The sequence below is a fragment of the Sinocyclocheilus rhinocerous genome, unplaced genomic scaffold (genome assembly GCF_001515625.1).
Source record: "Sinocyclocheilus rhinocerous isolate Xijiao unplaced genomic scaffold, SAMN03320098_v1.1 scaffold1386, whole genome shotgun sequence".
In the NCBI taxonomy this organism is placed as follows: domain Eukaryota; kingdom Metazoa; phylum Chordata; class Actinopteri; order Cypriniformes; family Cyprinidae; genus Sinocyclocheilus; species Sinocyclocheilus rhinocerous.
Genome location: NW_015660628.1, coordinates 734,657 through 754,270, shown reverse-complemented (window position 1 = coordinate 754,270; position 19,614 = coordinate 734,657). Strand labels below are relative to the sequence as shown.

The window sequence follows — 19,614 nt, the reverse complement described above, 5'->3', positions numbered from 1 at the left end:
GATACATTTGCCAAAAATAGATCTTAATAAATAAATAAATAAACAAACAAACAAATAGCATAAAATTAAATAATTAATATAAAATGAATGTTAATATGTTAATGTAAATATTAATTATATATAATTGTACATTATTATAACACACACACATATATATATATATATATATATATATATATATATATTGCATAAAACATAATAAAAAAAATAAATTATAGATTGAACTACTAAAACTATTACACAAAATAATAAAAAATTATATTGTAAAAGGATAAAAATTGTGTAAAATATTATAAAATAATACTATTTTTATGAATTTGATCAGAAAAAAATAGTAGTAAAACAAAATTTGCTTCACTGTGTGTCTCACCATAGCTCCATACATCACTCTGATGTGTGAACTTCCTGTAGTGAATGCACTCAAGGGCCATCCACTTAATGGGCATCTAGAGTAGGAAAAAAAAAGGTAATGCAAAGAGCATTTCCATATCAATGCAGCATGACAATTTAGATAGTTTTGATTAAAGGATGTATAATAATGAAGAATACTTTAATTGATTCGGGGAAGGTATGAAATGCAACATTAACTGAGAGTCCCAATGAGAACCATCAAACTTTCACACAAAGGATTTAAGAAAGTTCTTTACAAGAAAAACTGCTGGCTAACACAAATTAATACTGCTGATTTTCCATAAATCATCTTTGGATTTGATTTGCTTTTACCTTGTAGTGCATTCTGATGCATGTTTCAAACACTGACCTTGCCTCCATCCGCACTGTACTCTTTTTTATCGGTTTCCAGCAGTCGAGCAAGTCCAAAATCAGTGATCTTAATGTGGTTTGGAGATTTCACCAGGACATTACGGGCCGCGAGGTCCCTGTGCACCAGCCGCCTCTCCTCCAGGTACATCATACCCTGCCAAAGAGGAGACAAAGAGGGCACAGTCCTGGTTCATATCACACAGCAACAAGTAAAGCATATCATACAAAGCTACTTCACCCTACCACTCATATAGACCACCACTATACAAATACATCAGGGATTTAAATATAGGCCTGTCAAATTAGATACCCTTCCTAAAGATAGACAGTAAATTAGTGGGACATCTAATCAAAGTTTAATAGCATCTCCTTATTTCTCTTTACCCATGTTCACTTCCATTTTGCTGCTTTGGGTCACTGTGCATTAATACTGATCTTAGTGCCTCTACAGAAGTTTGCCTATGATTTATGGCTTTATGTTAATCTTCAATTAAAATGCAACTTCCTGGCCTTTGGGAGGAGAGGGGAGCTGTGCTGGAGGGGTTGTTGAATCTCAGCATATGCTTGAAGAAAATCACTGATAGCGAGGTTCAAGGAAATGGACCTGTGGGCTTGTTCTGGGAAGTGCTGAACAGTCATGATAGAAATGACTGTGGCCGGATGACAGCACTATGAAGGACACCAGCACATGAATTGAGGATGAAGCTGAAGTGAAACTGCAAGAATACTGGCCACTGGAAACACACTGTACAAATAATCATTAAAATGTGTTTGTTTGAGTTCTGCTGTGTAATTGCCAATTTTCAGCACAATTACACAATGACAAAATGGATATCCTGCCAACATGTCAATGAATGAAAAAAAGAGAAATGTTGGGTTGCAAGAAACACAAAAAGAATGATTTTTATTTATTTTCATTTATATGCACCAATGTAACAATGCATATTAAAAACAGCAATATATACACTTTTTAAAAGTGTGAGGCCAGCAAATGATTTCTTTTATTCAGTAAGCATCTATCTAAAGCATCTAGATAAATTAGTTAAATTAAAAACAGTTATATAAATGCAGACTTATGATCGTACTGATCTTAAACTTTTGACAGTAGTGTATTTTTACTATGTACACACACACACACACACACATGCACACACACACACACACACACATGCACACACCAATTTAAAAACCGCTCACTAATTTAATTTTATATCAAACCACAGATGTGATATTAAGCAAGAGAGAAGGATGCAGAGCCTGTAACTGCACACTCGCACACACTCACTCTCACTCACACACACACACACACGCACACACGCACACACACACACGCACACACACACACACACACACACACACACATAATATAATATGCATCCAACACAGAGAATTCTGTGAACATTTTGAGTGATGATGCAAATGAATTCATGCAAATAAATCGTTGAATCAGAGTTATTAATGGGAACATTTTCAAACTAAAATATATTAATTGAACATATACATTTGCCACATTGAGATCAAACATTCTGTGAAATCTAATAATAAAATAAACAGCATATTAAAATGTATGCAATTATAATATGAATATATTATTCAGCGCATGACATGCTTATGTTGACTGCAATTCATTCCTTTAAGAGCTCTCTAAAAATCGTCACTAGCAAAACATCTATTTTTTTTGGTTTTGATTAGAAAAAAATCCAATGAAAAATGATGCTCTTTGGCCTCATAATGGTGCATTTCAAGCATCTCCCAACCAGCCAAACCCAGACAAACCCCTTGACTAATTCACGGCTCTCTGTGAGATGCCATTTGCCGACTTTTTCTTCCAGAGGCAACAGCTATCGCTGCTCAGAGTTACTTATGCAGCTGTCTGAGAATTTATGTGAACATGCAATGAGTCAGACAAGAACATTGTGTTAAAATACATTTTCTCTGTGATATGGAGAGAGACACTGACCCATCCATCACACGACGGCACTACAGACACTGCTTTGAGAGCCGCCACTGCACACTTTCTACACACTCTCTCTCACATTTACTCTCTCCCTCTCTCAAACACAGTCACGCAGAGTGCACACATAAGAAGAAACACAACATATAACACAGAATATCTTAAGCTATCCATGCAGAACATAACATCTGCTTCAAAACCTGTTGAGCTGCTTTTTCCTTTACTTAATACATGCCTTGGTAGCATCTTAAGTGAGTGTCTCATGTCAAGATGAGGCTAAATTCATTCTAATACAGTTTGACAGTTTGATGTTTTATTTGTTGCTTGAATGTACACTACCGTTTTAAAGTTTGAGGTCAGTAAGATTTATTTTTTTTAAGAAATCACCTCATTTATTTAGCAAGGATGCATTAAACTGATCAAAAGTGACTATATAGAGATTTTTAATGTCACAAAAGATTTCAGTTTTGTGTACTTTTAAACTTTCTATTCATCAAAGAACCCCGAAAAAATTACATTCTACAAAAATATTATGCAGCACAGCTGTTTTCTGCATTGGTGATAATAAGAAATGTTTCTTGAACAGCAAATCATTATATTAGAATGATTTCTGAAGGATCATGTAACACTAAAGACTGAAGTAAGGATGCTGAAAATTCAGCTTTGCATCACTGGAATAATTATATTTTAAAACATATTTAAATAGAAACCAATTATTTTAATATTTATAGTAATATTATTAATAATATTACTGTTTCATTCTATTTTTTATTAAATTTATTCAGAAACATAAACAAAATAAATAAAAAATGTAGTGAATATTAAAGTATTGCCGAGTATCAAAAATACAAAGCATACACATATTGAGTGAAAATTATTTTTTTATTTAATTGTACTTTTATCAAAAATTGTCAGTATTTAAATACATTTATATTGCTGATTTCAAGATTCTACCATCTTAGAATGTCACAGTTAATGCAAACGCAGAAATTTAACACGGCATCAATTCAAAACCAAAGGAACCATTAGCAATTTAATGTTCAAAAATAATGTACTCTCTTGTAAAATAAAATATACAGTACATGCAAGAAATGAAGGATCTATGAGAAGCCTTTAGAGCTGTTGAATATAAATATATAAATGAAAAAGAAATGTGAGGGAGATCTTTAACTAAATGCTTTCGTCAGCAGAAACACTACAGGAGGTGGACGTTCTCCAACACTGCAATCTTGAATCTTCCAATATGATCTTCATTCTGGGATCAAGGAAGCTGGATCTAGTGGAATTAGCATTCAAATGATGAGCTTTACTGCTGTCGGGCCTCTAATGTTTCTTTCCACACAGAAGCTCTCTATTCCACCAAAGAGATGGGCTAGGCAGTGAGAAGCAGCTCTTTGTGTGTTCAGTTTGACTGAAGTCAGATTAAAGCAAGAGCAAACCCCGTCAAAAGCTACCAGCGTTTAGTATTACAGGCTTCTTGCAGGCTAGCGTAAGGAGCAGGTCCAAGCGTTGGCGTGACATGCATGTAAGCAGGGCAGAGCATTCGAGTAGCGTCCCTAACCTCTGTTCTCTTGTTTTTACATCTGCGCAACTAGAGGTTAAAGTTTCTCTAAACAAAAGAGAAGAGGCTCCCGCGGTGCCCTATTACAACTCTTTCTAACCCCTGGCATGGGAAATAACAAATATTAGACATGCATGACCATCGGGGCTTAATTAAAATCGGAGAGCGAAAGCTGCTTCTGAAAAGAAGAGGGCGGGAGAGTGTTTGAATGAAAGAACACAGCGAAAAACATACACTGAAAGATGCGTTGTGGGTCAGAGGTCAATGTTGTTGGTAATATAACAAGGTTGTTTTGAATACAAATTGGTTAAAAATAAAGACAGTGAGGTCATTAGTGAGATAATATATTGCTGATGTAGTAGTGAAATACTTGATCAATAACAACTTGCACTTTAAATATAGCAAGACATCTGTAATAACGACTTCAGCTAAATTAACATTTTCTGTTTATGTCAATCAATTTTGGCATCCCTAAACACCTCAATCACTTTTTTCTGCTTTTAGTAAATTACAGTTAATATCTCAGAACTGCAATGCTAGCACAGGCATATTTCACTAATAAATCTCCATTCAGAGCAGTCAGTGTTGGGCCGCACATCGTTCGCAACATTAACCAACCCCCCTCACTTATGAAAGACAATTTATTGCAGGTCAGACATTCTGTATCTTCATCCTCTACCAAACTACATCTCCTTCTTGACTCTTCATATGATCAGACTGCCAAGACATTTTACATCAATGTACTGTGTATACAAATGCAAATGCAAATGCAAAACAACAACAACAACAACAACAAATGTTTGTTTGTTTGTTTCTAAAACGATAAATGCATGCTACTCACTGAATTAAACATGCAACATAAAATGCAACAATTTAATTAAAAGTACTTTATTAGTATTACAATTAATAGTTGTACTATACTATTTGAATACATGGCATTATGCTATTGCTTCACACTAACAATGAACTAACAATGAACAATACCTCATCATTTAAAAAAGATTAATACATGCTATAAAATATATATTGCCCATTGTTGGTTCATATTAGCTAATGCAATAAATTGCAATAATAATGCAATAATACCTTATTTTGTTACTGGAGGAAGCACAATTTTGGATTATGGACTTTAACAGTTGAACTAAGGTTTAAAGTTAAACTGCCTTAACGATGTATTTGTTTCTTACACACATGCAGCTTTTTGCTTCACAAGACATTAGTAGTTGTGTGGATTACTTTTGGATTATTGTGATGTCTGGACTCTCATTCTGACGGCACCTATTCACTGCAGAGGATCCAATGGTGAGTAACTAATGGAATGCTAAATTTCTCCAAAGCTGTTCCAATGAAAAAAAAAAAAAACTTATCTAAATCTTGGATGGCGTGTGGGTGAGTAAATATTCAGCAAATTCAAATTTTTGGCTGAGCTATTCTTTTAATGCATAACTATGTGATCAGACCTCTCACATCTGCATCTAGTTTATTCACTACACTTGCATTGCAAGAGGGATTCACACTCACAAACTCTCTTCAGCCCTACACTGCAAATCTACATGCACAACAATGTTGTCAGTTTCCTTGATGTGTTATGGAGGAGGAGGATAACAGGACTACATACTGTCTGAAAAGCTGTAGTGCGTGGGCAGCACAGGAGGTTCATCAGACAACATGGTATAATTTGTGATAAATACACAGGAGCAGTGTCCATCACACACTGCTGGAACAAAGACAATGATGACTAACTGCGTCCCGCTCCACAAAGAAAAAAATGCTGTCTTTTCTGCTAAGCCTCCAACCGATGAAAGTTTGCAGCTAGCTGGCCAAAGAAGATGCGTAAACATAATTTGTTATTTATGAAAACTCAAGGCTGAACTTGATGCTGTTTGCTTCATACATGATCAATCCAGTTTTCAAGCATCAACAAAATCAACTTCAACCTTCATTTTCACGCTTTAATTTTTAATAGTACTTTACTGACATGATTGTCTTTTCATACAATATTGCATTATATTTTCTGAAGTTCTGAAGAAAAGGTTAAATATTTGCTTTTGTGTCAGACTCAACCAACAGTTTTGTCATCTAAAGGAAACAATCCAAAAAAAACATTTTTTTTTTTTTTTTTTACATTGTTTGCATGTCTGTCTGTTCTTTAAAATATGCTTAACATATTGCATTCAAAATCTGTATACTGTTTTCACATTCCAGGTCTGTGTGCACTAAAAGAATTGTTACTTTATTAAATAGCTCTCTCTCTCTCATATATATATATATATATATATATATATATGAGAGAGAGAGAGAGAGAGAGAGAGAGAGAGTACTAACAATAAACAAGATATTTCTTGTAGCATTTATTAATCTTCATTAATGTTAGTTAATTAAAATACAGTCTTTATTTATGCTAGTTCACAGTGCATTAATTAATGTTAACAGAAGACGTTTTTCCTCTTTTGTTTTTTATCCGCCATCTCTATCTTTCAGTCGCTTGGCTCGGCTATTGTCCGTCCCATTGACTGAACGCGCTCTCCTCCACATCACGAGTAGACACACCCCTTATTGCTGATTGGCTACAAGTTTGTTTTGCGATTCGGCCCGAATCAGTTTTCTAAAGTGTTTTTGAAAAATCACTTACTCTGCCTTTAACTGGGACTAACAAATGCTGTAGAAATACTGTCAATTGCAAGTTCATGTTACCTAATGTAGTTAACTAATGTTAATAAATGGGACCTTACAATAGTCATACTGACATAATGGTACAAAGATCACTGTTGGGGGAACAAATGTCATTTCTGGCATATATTTCTTTATATTTTAAAATTTATATGTAACATTTGTGTTAAAATGAATGATAAAAGGTTGTTTTGAATACAAATTGGTTAAAAATAAAGACAGTGAGGTCATTAGTGAGATAATATATTGCTGATGTAGTAGTGAAATACTTGATCGGGCATGGGAAGGCACATGGGGAGCAGGACACACACGAAACATGGAACAGAGTCTGACACCTCAGGCTGAAGGGAAAGTAAATTTATTGAAAAAGTAACTCAGATATTCTCTTGTAAATTAAAAAGTAATGCGTTACTTTACTAGTAACTTGAAAAAAGTAATCTGATTACGTAACTTGCGTTACTTGTAATGCGTTACCCCCAACACTGTATATATATATATATAAATATATATATAAATGCAGCCTTGGTGATACTGTATAAGAGACGTCTCGCAAAAACAGAAAATAAAATTAAATAAAAATTAAATTAACCTTAATTATTCGAAACTTTTGGCAAGCAATATATTCGTTTTTTTATTTTATATTATTATATTCTGTGATGAAAATCCGTGAGGGGCCTCAGGATGAACCAGAATTATTGCAATAGCAGCAAGTTTCTGCAAAACTAATTTTACATAATTTAAAGCGGAAACCACTGCATGATGTATTCAGATACATGCTTCCATTTGTTGCATATGTACTGATTTTTCAAATTACAAATTCTGTTATGCCACGGATTTTACACTCTACATAACCCTTTTTTCCTTTAAACTGGAACATGAAACAAAAATTTAATGTAAATTTAATGTATTATCGTAAATTGAATGACAGTGCATGCAATATATTACAATCAGATTTCAATTTTAGACTGAAAAAGACATGCCTTGCTTAAAACCACATCTGCGAAAAATGTGAAAATGGACAAATTTCAAAGCCAATGTGTTATGAAAGACAGACAGAAAGAAAGATGTTCACATAAAACTAGTTATAGCTGGCTAAAGCCCAGGCAATCCTATGAGACTGAAATCAGATGAGTGAATGGAAAAACATCCGCATAAAAATATTAGAATTATTTCAGTACTGGATCAAGATTTCTTCCTTTGCCCACATCTTCAAAAGCAAACATTACTAAATCATTCATGAGCACAGAGTCCCATCAGCTGCAGGCGGCTTGAATTAGCCCAGTTCACTCTAATCTGTGATAAGGACACCTCAGCTCTTTTCATAATCAACCATCTTGAAATGAATGATCCAATCAGACCTTCAATCCTCCAAATCCAAACTCCACACATCTATTAGTGAGGCAGATACCTTGTGGTAATTGGAGGGTTTCAGAGGCTTTCTGCATTTTCCAGAGTGATCAGCAGGCTGAATGAAAGCGCTTATTCAGCTTGGATTAGGGATTGTTTGAGAGGCGATGGAAAAAGATGAATGCCAGTTTTAAACAGCATAAACATAAAAAGGCGATTTAAAATAAATAAATAAATATACATAGGAAAGGCTTATTAACAAACAATATATCTAAATTGAATTGAGGACAGAAAAAGCAGAAAAAAGGGTTGGGAGACCTGCTGCCCCACTAGTGAGTTGCATTTGCTCAGCTAGAAAACAACATATGCATTAGTGGATGTCTTAAAGGAATAGTTCACCAAAAAATAAAATTAGCTGAAAATGTACTCTCCCAAGCCATCTAAGTTTGTTTTTCAGCAGACATCACTTGGATGGATTTTTTTTATGACATATGCAGCTTTTCACTTCACAATACATCAGTTGATTGACTGGAGACGTGTGGATTACTTGTGGATTATTGTGATGTTTTTATCAGCTGTTTGGACTCGGCACCCATTCACTGCAGAGGATCCATTGGTGAGCAAGTGAAGTAATGGTACATTTCTCTAAATCTGTTCTGATGAAGAAACAAACTCATCTACATCCTCAATAGCCTGAAGGTGAGTACATTTTCAGTACATTTTCATCTTTAGGTAAACTATTATTTAAGATATGAAAGAGGAAACTTTGCAATGTCAGTCCTACATGAAAGTAAATTGCTTCATGAAAGAAAACACTACGCCTCTTAGTGTTGCTAAGTACTATGAAAAATACCAAAACTGAACATCTTCAGTGACGGGGCTGGACAAGATATAAGAACTGAACATGATTAGCTAATAGTCTAAATGGATGCAGTGATGATAACTTGCTCTTTTCCAATACATCTCTAATTTTGGCATTGTTTTTTTTTTCCTGGCAGAGAAGTGCTAGATGCTGGGAATTATTCAAATGACACCCATCATCTGATAGAGGGTATCACTTTAGATGCCAAGTTAGCTTTGAAATATGCAAATGGATCTACCACAGCCACACACTTTATCCACAGAGAGGCAGACGATGTTAGAAACCATATTACAGCACTCTTTTATTCATCCTGCAATGCTAAATCTATTTTGTAATTGTGATGATTTTTATATTAGTCAAGATATATGCAAAACGATGATATGACCATTCCAGATATCCTTTTCAAATTGATCTATTTTAAAAGAATAAAGCATTTTGAGAAATAGAATAAGCATAGGATAAGAACAACTAAAGTACTAATTTTGGCATTGTTTTTTTTTTCCTGGCAGAGAAGTGCTAGATGCTGGGAATTATTCAAATGACACCCATCATCTGATAGAGGGTATCACTTTAGATGCCAAGTTAGCTTTGAAATATGCAAATGGATCTACCACAGCCACACACTTTATCCACAGAGAGGCAGACGATGTTAGAAACCATATTACAGCACTCTTTTATTCATCCTGCAATGCTAAATCTATTTTGTAATTGTGATGATTTTTATATTAGTCAAGATATATGCAAAACGATGATATTACCATTCCAGATATCCTTTTCAAATTGATCTATTTTAAAAGAATAAAGCATTTTGAGAAATAGAATAAGCATAGAATAAGAACAACTAAAGTAATATTATGAGATATAAAGTCAAAATTCCATTTTTTTCCCCCTCTAACCAAAACTGCATTTATGTGATCACAACTATACTCTCTATATATAACTTTTCTGCTGTAATATATTTTAAAATGCTATTAATTGCTCTGATGGCAAAGCTGAATTTTCAGCAGTCATTACTCAGTCTTGAGTCTGTGCTGATGTGACTAATTCAGATGTAGTATTCTCAGACAAAATATTAAATAAGCAATGCTATAAACGATGACACTATAGTATAGATGAAAAAGGAAGCAGTCTGAAGTAAGTGAAAATCGGAAACTAAAAATATTGTTATCCAACTCAAATATCTTGCAACATAGCAGGTGCCAAAATCAGTCTCCTCTCTTACTGGCATCTAACTCTCTCTTCACCTTAGCTGTCATGTTCCCCAGGTCTAGGCGTGAGAAAGCAACAGGTCTGGAAATTCACTCACAATAAAATAAGTCTCTAGTTTTTCCAAGAACACAGCAGGAGGAGGAGCTCATGCCCTTGCACTACATGCAGGTTCTGTACAACAGAAGAACACAACGCCAAGATCTAAACAGAATAGGCAGGAATCACAGGTCACTGGGTGAACACAGCAGGGTTTTCTAATGGACGATTGAAGGGATTAATATCCTGAGGACCGCAGCAAGTGAGAAATCAAACACAGATTCAACCTTAAACTTACTAGCTACTCTGAGAGATGACATGCTGGTAAACAATCTCAAACTGCTCAGTGATTGTGGCTCTTGAATGAGGGCAAGAGGATTGTATCTGTCTAACACAGAGGGCAATATAATTCAATATATATATACATGATTGAACAATTTAATGTGCTTAGTGGGAGTAGTTAAAACAAATTAAGTTTTAACAAACAATGCTTTGCCTCATAAGGTTTTTCAATGTCTAAAGCAGTCATATTATGTATGCACATTTTAGAAATGTTATTCACATCTTGGTGTTTACATTCAGCATCTTTATCTGCAATATCCTAAAATCTGCATAAACATATGCTACCATTTAAAGGTTTGATCTATCTATCTATCTATCTATCTATCTATCTATCTATCGATTATCAATGTCGAAAAACAGTTGCTGAAAAAAAAGTGCTGCTTTTTTTTTTTTTTTGGAAACTGTGATTTTTTTCAGGAATCTTTGATTTAAAAAAAAAAAACATTTTGTAAAATAAATTTATTTACTGTCACTGACCAATTTACTGCATCCTTGTTTAAAAAAAAAAACCTAAAAAAAAAGTTAATTTCTTCCCCCCCAAAAATTGATTGGTAGTGTACATGTGGATGGAAACTGGACTTATTCTAGAAAGACAGGGAATGAGTACAGAAGTGAGAAGCTGGATTGGAAAATGACACCAACACCGGACTTCAACATCGACTATCTGAGCACCACAGCTCAACAGGTAGAATAAAATAACGAATGCATTTTTCATGCAATGCTGAGTATGAAAATGGCAAGCCTATTGGGAAACTGAGAATATCTTTCCTGAACTCCTTCATAGACCAGTCCATTACATAATGTTTCAATCACAGAGCTGAAGAAAGAAGATTTTCTCTTTAAACACGGTTGGGGGCAATTGCACTCATTTGATGCATGAGACACCGGAGCTTCTTCCTTGGAAGTACTTCGAAGAGCGTCCTTCTATTTGATGTGGTACCCGACTGAGCCAAAGCAACTGAGTGTTTAGTGGTTTAGCAGCCTGCAGATGTGTGCATTCAGTATAAAAACTCACAAAGAATCAAATATACTGTATTTACTATGAACTCTCAAATATCACAAGAACAAACATTGAAAAGGGTACATAGAGATTCATTATTTGAGACAATATTTTTCAAAGTACATGTTCAAAAACTCATTTGTTCATGGGAACTCCTACCTTTGCGATCTGCACGCACCAGTTGAGCAGCAGCTGGGAGCCGATGTTCTCCTGGTGTTCATGTACGTAGTCCAGCAGGCAGCTGTGGGGCATGAGCTGAGTTACCAGCTGAATAGTGGGACTCAAGCAGACCCCCAAAAGACGCACTAGATGAGGATGCTCCATGCTGGCCATGATCAGCGCCTCCTAGAAGTCAAAAACAGAAAGACTGTAAATGTGCTGTTTTCATCAACAGGGTTTATTGTCAAGTATCTCATAATACAATACAATACATATTGGGAAACCAAATTAAAACCATAATTTAAAACCCCTCCAAAACCACAAGAGAGGCCCAATATGCCTGCAGGAGAAGGTCTGAATCTGCAGTTTCAGTTTCAATCTCTCTCGCACCTCATAGAAGCAATTGAGAAACTTAGCACTTTACACTGGCACATCACAAAGCATACTAAGAGAAAACAGCTTAAAGGTCACAAGCTTAATTTAAAAAGTTCGCCTTTAGACTTTTCTTTACACTGTACAACGGTTTAGGGTCAGTAAATTAAATGTTTATTTATATTTTTACATTTATTCAGTAGGGATTGGTTAAACTGAACAAAAACGACAGCAAAGGCATTCAACGTTTCCAATAAGGCTGTTCTTTTGAAATGTCTATTTGTCAAAGAATCCTGAAACAGACTTCTTTCAAAATCTTACCAACCTCAAACTTTTTACTTTTACTAGTGTAAGTTTATGCAATACTGCAATTGCAGAAAGCAATTTCAAAATAAGCCTGAAAATAAGTGTAACAATTTGTTATTCATGTGAACAGCATGATGTTAAGCTATCAAGTCAAAGGCCATATAGCCTTAAAAGCAATAGCCTAAGCTGGTTAGTTACATTATATTCATCTAATTTTAAACATACACAATAATGCATGTCATTTCCAGAAATTATTGTGTCAGTTATTTGATTTGCACTGTTGGTGAAAAGGACATTTTCAGTAAATCCATTCCCTTGCATTCTTATTTTTCAAATGATGGTAACAAGTAAAGTAAGGTTTAATTGTAAATTACTCACATCCATAAACTCCACATTGGCTTTTGGTCCTGTGCTTTCATTGAGTATCTTTATGGCCACTGGAATCTTCACAGTTTCTCCTTCTGGAACCCAGATTCCCTTATAAAGAAGATGGCAGCGAAAGTCAATTACATGTTAACTAATATATTGTTGAGGAAACACAAAACACACAAATCATAAATGTTAATGTAGCACCTTGTAAACAATGCCAAAAGCTCCTGTTCCCAAGATCTTGACCCTCTTAAGCTCTGTCTCTTTCAGTATACGCAACTGTGCCTGGTTGGGCGCTGTGCCGCTTGGCGTTAAAGGCTCCACCAGCTGCTCAAAAGACACAATCAACATCAAAATCACTCAGCATAATCACAAATTCACACATAACTACAATGTCTACTTCAGTTTGATCCACCAGCCACAGGTTAGCCCTAATAGACTCATGTTCTGTCTGATTTCATTATTGTCATCATGTATGAATGTATTCATTTGGTTATAGTCTGGGTTTTGCCTATTTTAAGTTTTCAGTTTGCATTGCTCAGTCTTTGATTTCCCTTCTTTGCTTCTCGAGTTAAGCCTGTGTTTATACAGAGATTCATTCAGTGACATTATTTAACTTCACTCACCATTTCTTGGCTGATCTTTAGACTTATCAAGAGTTATTGGACTTGCTTATAATCCCAAACCAATTTCCAAGTTCATATGCCTTCAACAGAGCTTTCAGGGCCTCAAACTAGACGTCTGTATCGAAACCATTCAAAACCACAATGCCTTTTGTCTTTTCATTTTCACCTTTAAACCTCAACTAAAAACCTTCATAATATTAACCCTTCATCTCCTAAGTTCTCATTCTTTTCTGATGGCTCTGATGAGTTTTTCCCTCTACTGAATGCAAAGACACTTTGACCGCTAGAAAACCACCATCTATATAAAGACCTAATTTCTATATAGTTTATTATTAATCCTGATATTATTGAGTATATATTTTCTTGACTTTCAAAAGAAAAAACAAAACAAAAACAAATCAACCTGAAACAATGGATTTATCTGCAAGAAGTAGATACTAAAACAGTAGATCAACTTGGTGCTCTAAACTCCTTAACACCTAACAGAACTGCAGATTCCATAATATTGACTTAAACTTTATATTAAATGCACACACTCACACACATACATACTGGCTGCAGAACATTTTGAAGTACTTTCATAAGTTTCCATTTAAGGATCTGAGAATGATCTCCATTATTCCATTTGAGGTTTCCCGCCATTGAAGTGAAAGAGGCACTTTCAAATGGAAAATTGAGACTGGCTATAGACCCCACATGCACCACAACAACAATTTCACTGGCCAGTTTTCTATCTGATTTTCTTTTTTCTCTCCCTCTCTCTCTTTGCGTCTCATGAGACCAAATGTTTTTCAGATTAATTCTCTGCAACCAAATTATTCAAAATCATTTTAAATGTTGCCCGATTTTTAGCTCCCACCTCTGTTTCCAGGAAACGGCGTAAAGCTCTTTTCTTCTTGATGCTCTTCCGTCGGAAAAAGATAGCAAATCCGAGGGCCACAATTACGACCACAAACATCCCCCCAATCACCCCAGCTGCAATCAGAGGAGTCCTGGAGGAAAATGCAAGGATTTAAATAATATACCATAATATACTGTTAGAACAATTCAGAGTATATAAAATGCTGCATTGTTTTTAAGGGAAATGGCATTATCGATGCAATCACAACCACAGCTCTACGCACTGTCATACAATTTTTCTGTTAATATTATAAAAGTGAGAAAAAGTGTTAACTCTCAGTAAAAACCTGAACTTTTAAGAAGGACCACTGCTTTTCCAGAAATAGTGGCATGTTTTTTTCATAACACCTAATTATTACATGTTCAAATTAACTCAATAATACACTAAATGGGCAACAAAGGTATGAAAAGCTTCTAGTTGGAAAAAAAAAAACTACTTGGAAAGATTCTGTAATGTGTTGACTGTATTTAATTAATTGATTATTAGTTTCCTGAAATGAAGTGTTAGAAATTTAGTTATGAAATACTTTGCTTTTGACCTTCATATAGTATATATATATATATATATATATATATATATAAACTTAAAATCAGTGCCTTGAACGGTATGAAAGCAAAGGAAAACATCTAGGTGTTTACCTGTCCAGCATCCCAATACAATCTTGGATCTGGGGTCCAGTACACCTATGACACAGACAAGATAGAAAGTAATAATTAAAATAATACTACTTTAATAGATTGCTACTAATGATGATGATGATGGTTTATTAGCTCACATACACTACTTTTCATAAGTTTGGTGTCAGTACGATTTTTTTTAAACAAAACACTTTTACTTTGTTACAAAATAAATGCTGTTCTTGTATCAAGGCTTCCACAAAAATATTATGCAGCACATCTGTTTTCAACATTTATAATAATAATATATGTTTCTTGAGCAGTGAATCAGCATATTAGAATGATTTCTGAACTGAAGAGTTCTAGACTGGGGTAATGATGCTGAAAATTCAGCTTTGTATCACAGGAATATATTAAAATAGAAAACAGTTATTTTAAGTTTTAAATAAAATAAATTTAAATAAAAACAAAAAAAATTTTCAAAACATTTTAAAATAGCATATTAATCCCAAGCTAGTGTATATCACTCACTTATGGTAATAAATGTGCACAAGGTTAACTGTTGATCTACCTAATCATCTCTAGCATTATCCACTTTCATGAGCGTAAGTGTAGCCTGAAATGATCTCCAGAGCTCTACATTCAGGAATAAGGCATGTTGGAGTGCTGTGACAGTGGTGACTGGGTTCAGTAATCACAGAGAACAGTGCTGAAGAGCGCATGCCTGACAGTAACCAGCGGCAATGACTGTCACCCACGAGATGAAGGGCTCGCGAGCGCTTTGTTATGGTGTCCTAGAGCATTGCAAAAGCTTTGATTTGAGAGCCAAGACAGACCAGAATGAAGCAGAGGTTCATACTGGGTGGATGTTTCTAGTGTGTCCATGTGCAGTATGATCTGCCTCAGATCTACAGGATGTGACACCGAAGGCCTGTGGAACTGCACCCAAATTCACCAACCCACTGGGCAGTTAAAGTTTAGATAGTGACATATTTGAATGAATGCAGAGATTTATGGGATTTCCAAGATGAAACTAAGAGAAAGAACTGCCTAGAGCAGGGCTAGTGAACTTTGGAAAGCTCAGGGGCCACAAAAAAGGATCTTTCAGCCTCGAAGGCTGCACTTATATTTTATTTAGCAATTCTTTGATATAAAAGTCAGAAGGATACTGTATGTGTGGCATGTGTTATGATCAAATCATCATATTATGTGTATTTTTTTGATTATTTGTACAGGTATATCAAATATCATTCAATTATTTTCTTTCTTATTTGTAAAGCAAATTATTCGTAACAAATGAATGATAATTATGATATTATAGTATATATATATATATATATATATATATATATAAACTTAAAATCAGTGCCTTGAACGGTATGAAAGCAAAGGAAAACATCTAGGTGTTTACCTGTCCAGCATCCCAATACAATCTTGGATCTGGGGTCCAGTACACCTATGACACAGACAAGATAGAAAGTAATAATTAAAATAATACTACTTTAATAGATTGCTACTAATGATGATGATGATGGTTTATTAGCTCACATACACTACTTTTCATAAGTTTGGTGTCAGTATGATTTTTTTTAAACAAAACACTTTTACTTTGTTACAAAATAAATGCTGTTCTTGTATCAAGGCTTCCACAAAAATATTATGCAGCACATCTGTTTTCAACATTTATAATAATAATATATGTTTCTTGAGCAGTGAATCAGCATATTAGAATGATTTCTGAACTGAAGAGTTCTAGACTGGGGTAATGATGCTGAAAATTCAGCTTTGTATCACAGGAATATATTAAAATAGAAAACAGTTATTTTAAGTTTTAAATAAAATAAATTTAAATAAAAAAAAAAATTTTAAAATAGCATATTAATCCCAAGCTAGTGTATATCACTCACTTATGGTAATAAATGTGCACAAGGTTAACTGTTGATCTACCTAATCATCTCTAGCATTATCCACTTTCATGAGCGTAAGTGTAGCCTGAAATGATCTCCAGAGCTCTACATTCAGGAATAAGGCATGTTGGAGTGCTGTGACAGTGGTGACTGGGTTCAGTAATCACAGAGAACAGTGCTGAAGAGCGCATGCCTGACAGTAACCAGCGGCAATGACTGTCACCCACGAGATGAAGGGCTCGCGAGCGCTTTGTTATGGTGTCCTAGAGCATTGCAAAAGCTTTGATTTGAGAGCCAAGACAGACCAGAATGAAGCAGAGGTTCATACTGGGTGGATGTTTCTAGTGTGTCCATGTGCAGTATGATCTGCCTCAGATCTACAGGATGTGACACCGAAGGCCTGTGGAACTGCACCCAAATTCACCAACCCACTGGGCAGTTAAAGTTTAGATAGTGACATATTTGAATGAATGCAGAGATTTATGGGATTTCCAAGATGAAACTAAGAGAAAGAACTGCCTAGAGCAGGGCTAGTGAACTTTGGAAAGCTCAGGGGCCACAAAAAAGGATCTTTCAGCCTCGAAGGCTGCACTTATATTTTATTTAGCAATTCTTTGATATAAAAGTCAGAAGGATACTGTATGTGTGGCATGTGTTATGATCAAATCATCATATTATGTGTATTTTTTTGATTATTTGTACAGGTATATCAAATATCATTCAATTATTTTCTTTCTTATTTGTAAAGCAAATTATTCGTAACAAATGAATGATAATTATGATATTCTTACGATAAAAAAAGCTTCACATTGTTGTAATATCGCATGTAACACTTGAGAAAATAGTTTTTTTTTGTAAAACGGTAGAAAAATTTAAAAAACGTATGGTCTTATTTTTTTACTGTTTATATTATTATGCAACATTTCTTGTAACTTTGCTTTAAAAGGTGATATGTAAATAAGGCTTCAAAACTTTCAAACTTTGAGGTCAAAATAAATTAAATAAAGAAATTAATACTTTTATTCAGCAAGTTCACAATAAATTGATCAGAAGTGACTAAGTATCTTGTGAAATAATATTTCACAGTATTAATATTTTTTTTTTTGTCAAATAAATGCAGCTTTGGTGAGCATCAGAGATTACTTTCAAGAACAGTAAAAAATCTTACCTACTTCAACTTTTGAACAGTAGTATACATTATAAATATAATTTGGATAATCCATGTTTTATGCTGCTGTAAACACCATCAAAAGCATTTACTGCTTTATCCTGATCCTTATTAACAAGGCAAGAATCTTGGTAAGATGTTTGTAATGTAATTACTGCAGTTGCCATGACAATGATAAAATCACACGGGCCTCAATAGGCTCTGTGTGTTGAGTAGTGCTGGCCTGGAGGAAAAGACAAACACACATGCATGCAGAAACCTACCCCTGGGTGCAGTTGGGGTGGCAGGGATGGCACTCGTTGTTGGCCTCGGCATATTTGAAGATGAAGCTGTTTGCTCCCTGCAGACCATCAGGGCATTTCTCCACACAGTTGGGTCCATCTTTGAGATGCAAACACTTCACACAGTGATCTGGACCCTAAACCATACAGACAAAATGCTTGACAATGACATATAAAATTAAATTTGTCTAGAAGTCGTACTTGAGGATGGATAAATAAAGGAAAACAAACTACTTACAATATTTTATTGATGCTTATCTCAAATATTTTATGCACATGTCACTTTTTGGTACTTTCTTATGAGTTTGAGTAACTTTCATTAAACTTTTACTTAAACCACAAAGCGGTGCTGATAACATAAACAAATTCATACATATTTGATCAAAGTAATTGCCCATTTTGAGACGGGTGTCACACGGTTGGACGAGTTCTTACATTCTTTGACAGCTCTGATGTTGCTAATTATGCAGCTTAGGAATTGAGATGGACAGGCAGGTTATCATAAGAAGATGACAGCTTTGTTCTTCTGTATTAAAATTCTAAAATTTTGGCACTTGAATTTTTACATTTTACAGACAAAATAGAGGACTTCTAACTTAATTTACTGAAAAATATCATAATGACGGCCCGGATGGGTTGGACTGGAATAGCAGAGCAAATTTAAAAGGTATTTTAATAACTGTCAACATGGTATTCGTATTCAATTTTACTCAAAAAATGTAGGGTGAGATTTCATAGGGAAAATTTGAGGCAAGTTTATGCATTTTTATGAAAGATTACGAAGGCAAAAAAATATAAAATCTTTGGAATAAAGTGCACAAATGAATCACGGACAACCAAGAAAGTAGTTTGATCAATTCTGATGATGTTGACTTTAGGGGCCGTTTACACGACAACGTTTTCAGCCAAAAACGGGAAACTTTTTAAATGCGTTTTGCCTGTTCGTTTACATGACAACGGCGTTTTGGGGACTGAAAACGCATATTTTTGAAAACGGGTTCCAAAGTGCCCGTTTTTGAAAACGCCACCGTTATCGTTTCCTTGTAAACACCCAAAACAGGAATTTTTGAAAACGGTAACGTCATGCGCGTGCGTAGTACGTGTTAGGTATGTAGACATGCACAGTACGTGTCAATTTTAAAGGCAAGCGCGAACAAACTTATAC

The 19,614-nt window shown here is 34.8% G+C and overlaps 1 protein-coding gene across 1 annotated transcript in view; it reads right to left on the bottom strand.

The window, feature by feature from the left end:
- The window catches only part of LOC107725380 (receptor tyrosine-protein kinase erbB-4), a 206,917-nt gene that overhangs the window by 8,289 nt on the left and 179,014 nt on the right, over positions 1 to 19,614 (bottom strand). The window contains 8 exon segments of the mRNA XM_074560124.1: positions 371 to 446; positions 761 to 916; positions 11,903 to 12,088; positions 12,959 to 13,057; positions 13,154 to 13,276; positions 14,435 to 14,567; positions 16,505 to 16,549; positions 18,432 to 18,586. Of these exon segments, the coding sequence (XP_074416225.1) occupies positions 371 to 446; positions 761 to 916; positions 11,903 to 12,088; positions 12,959 to 13,057; positions 13,154 to 13,276; positions 14,435 to 14,567; positions 16,505 to 16,549; positions 18,432 to 18,586 (973 nt within the window).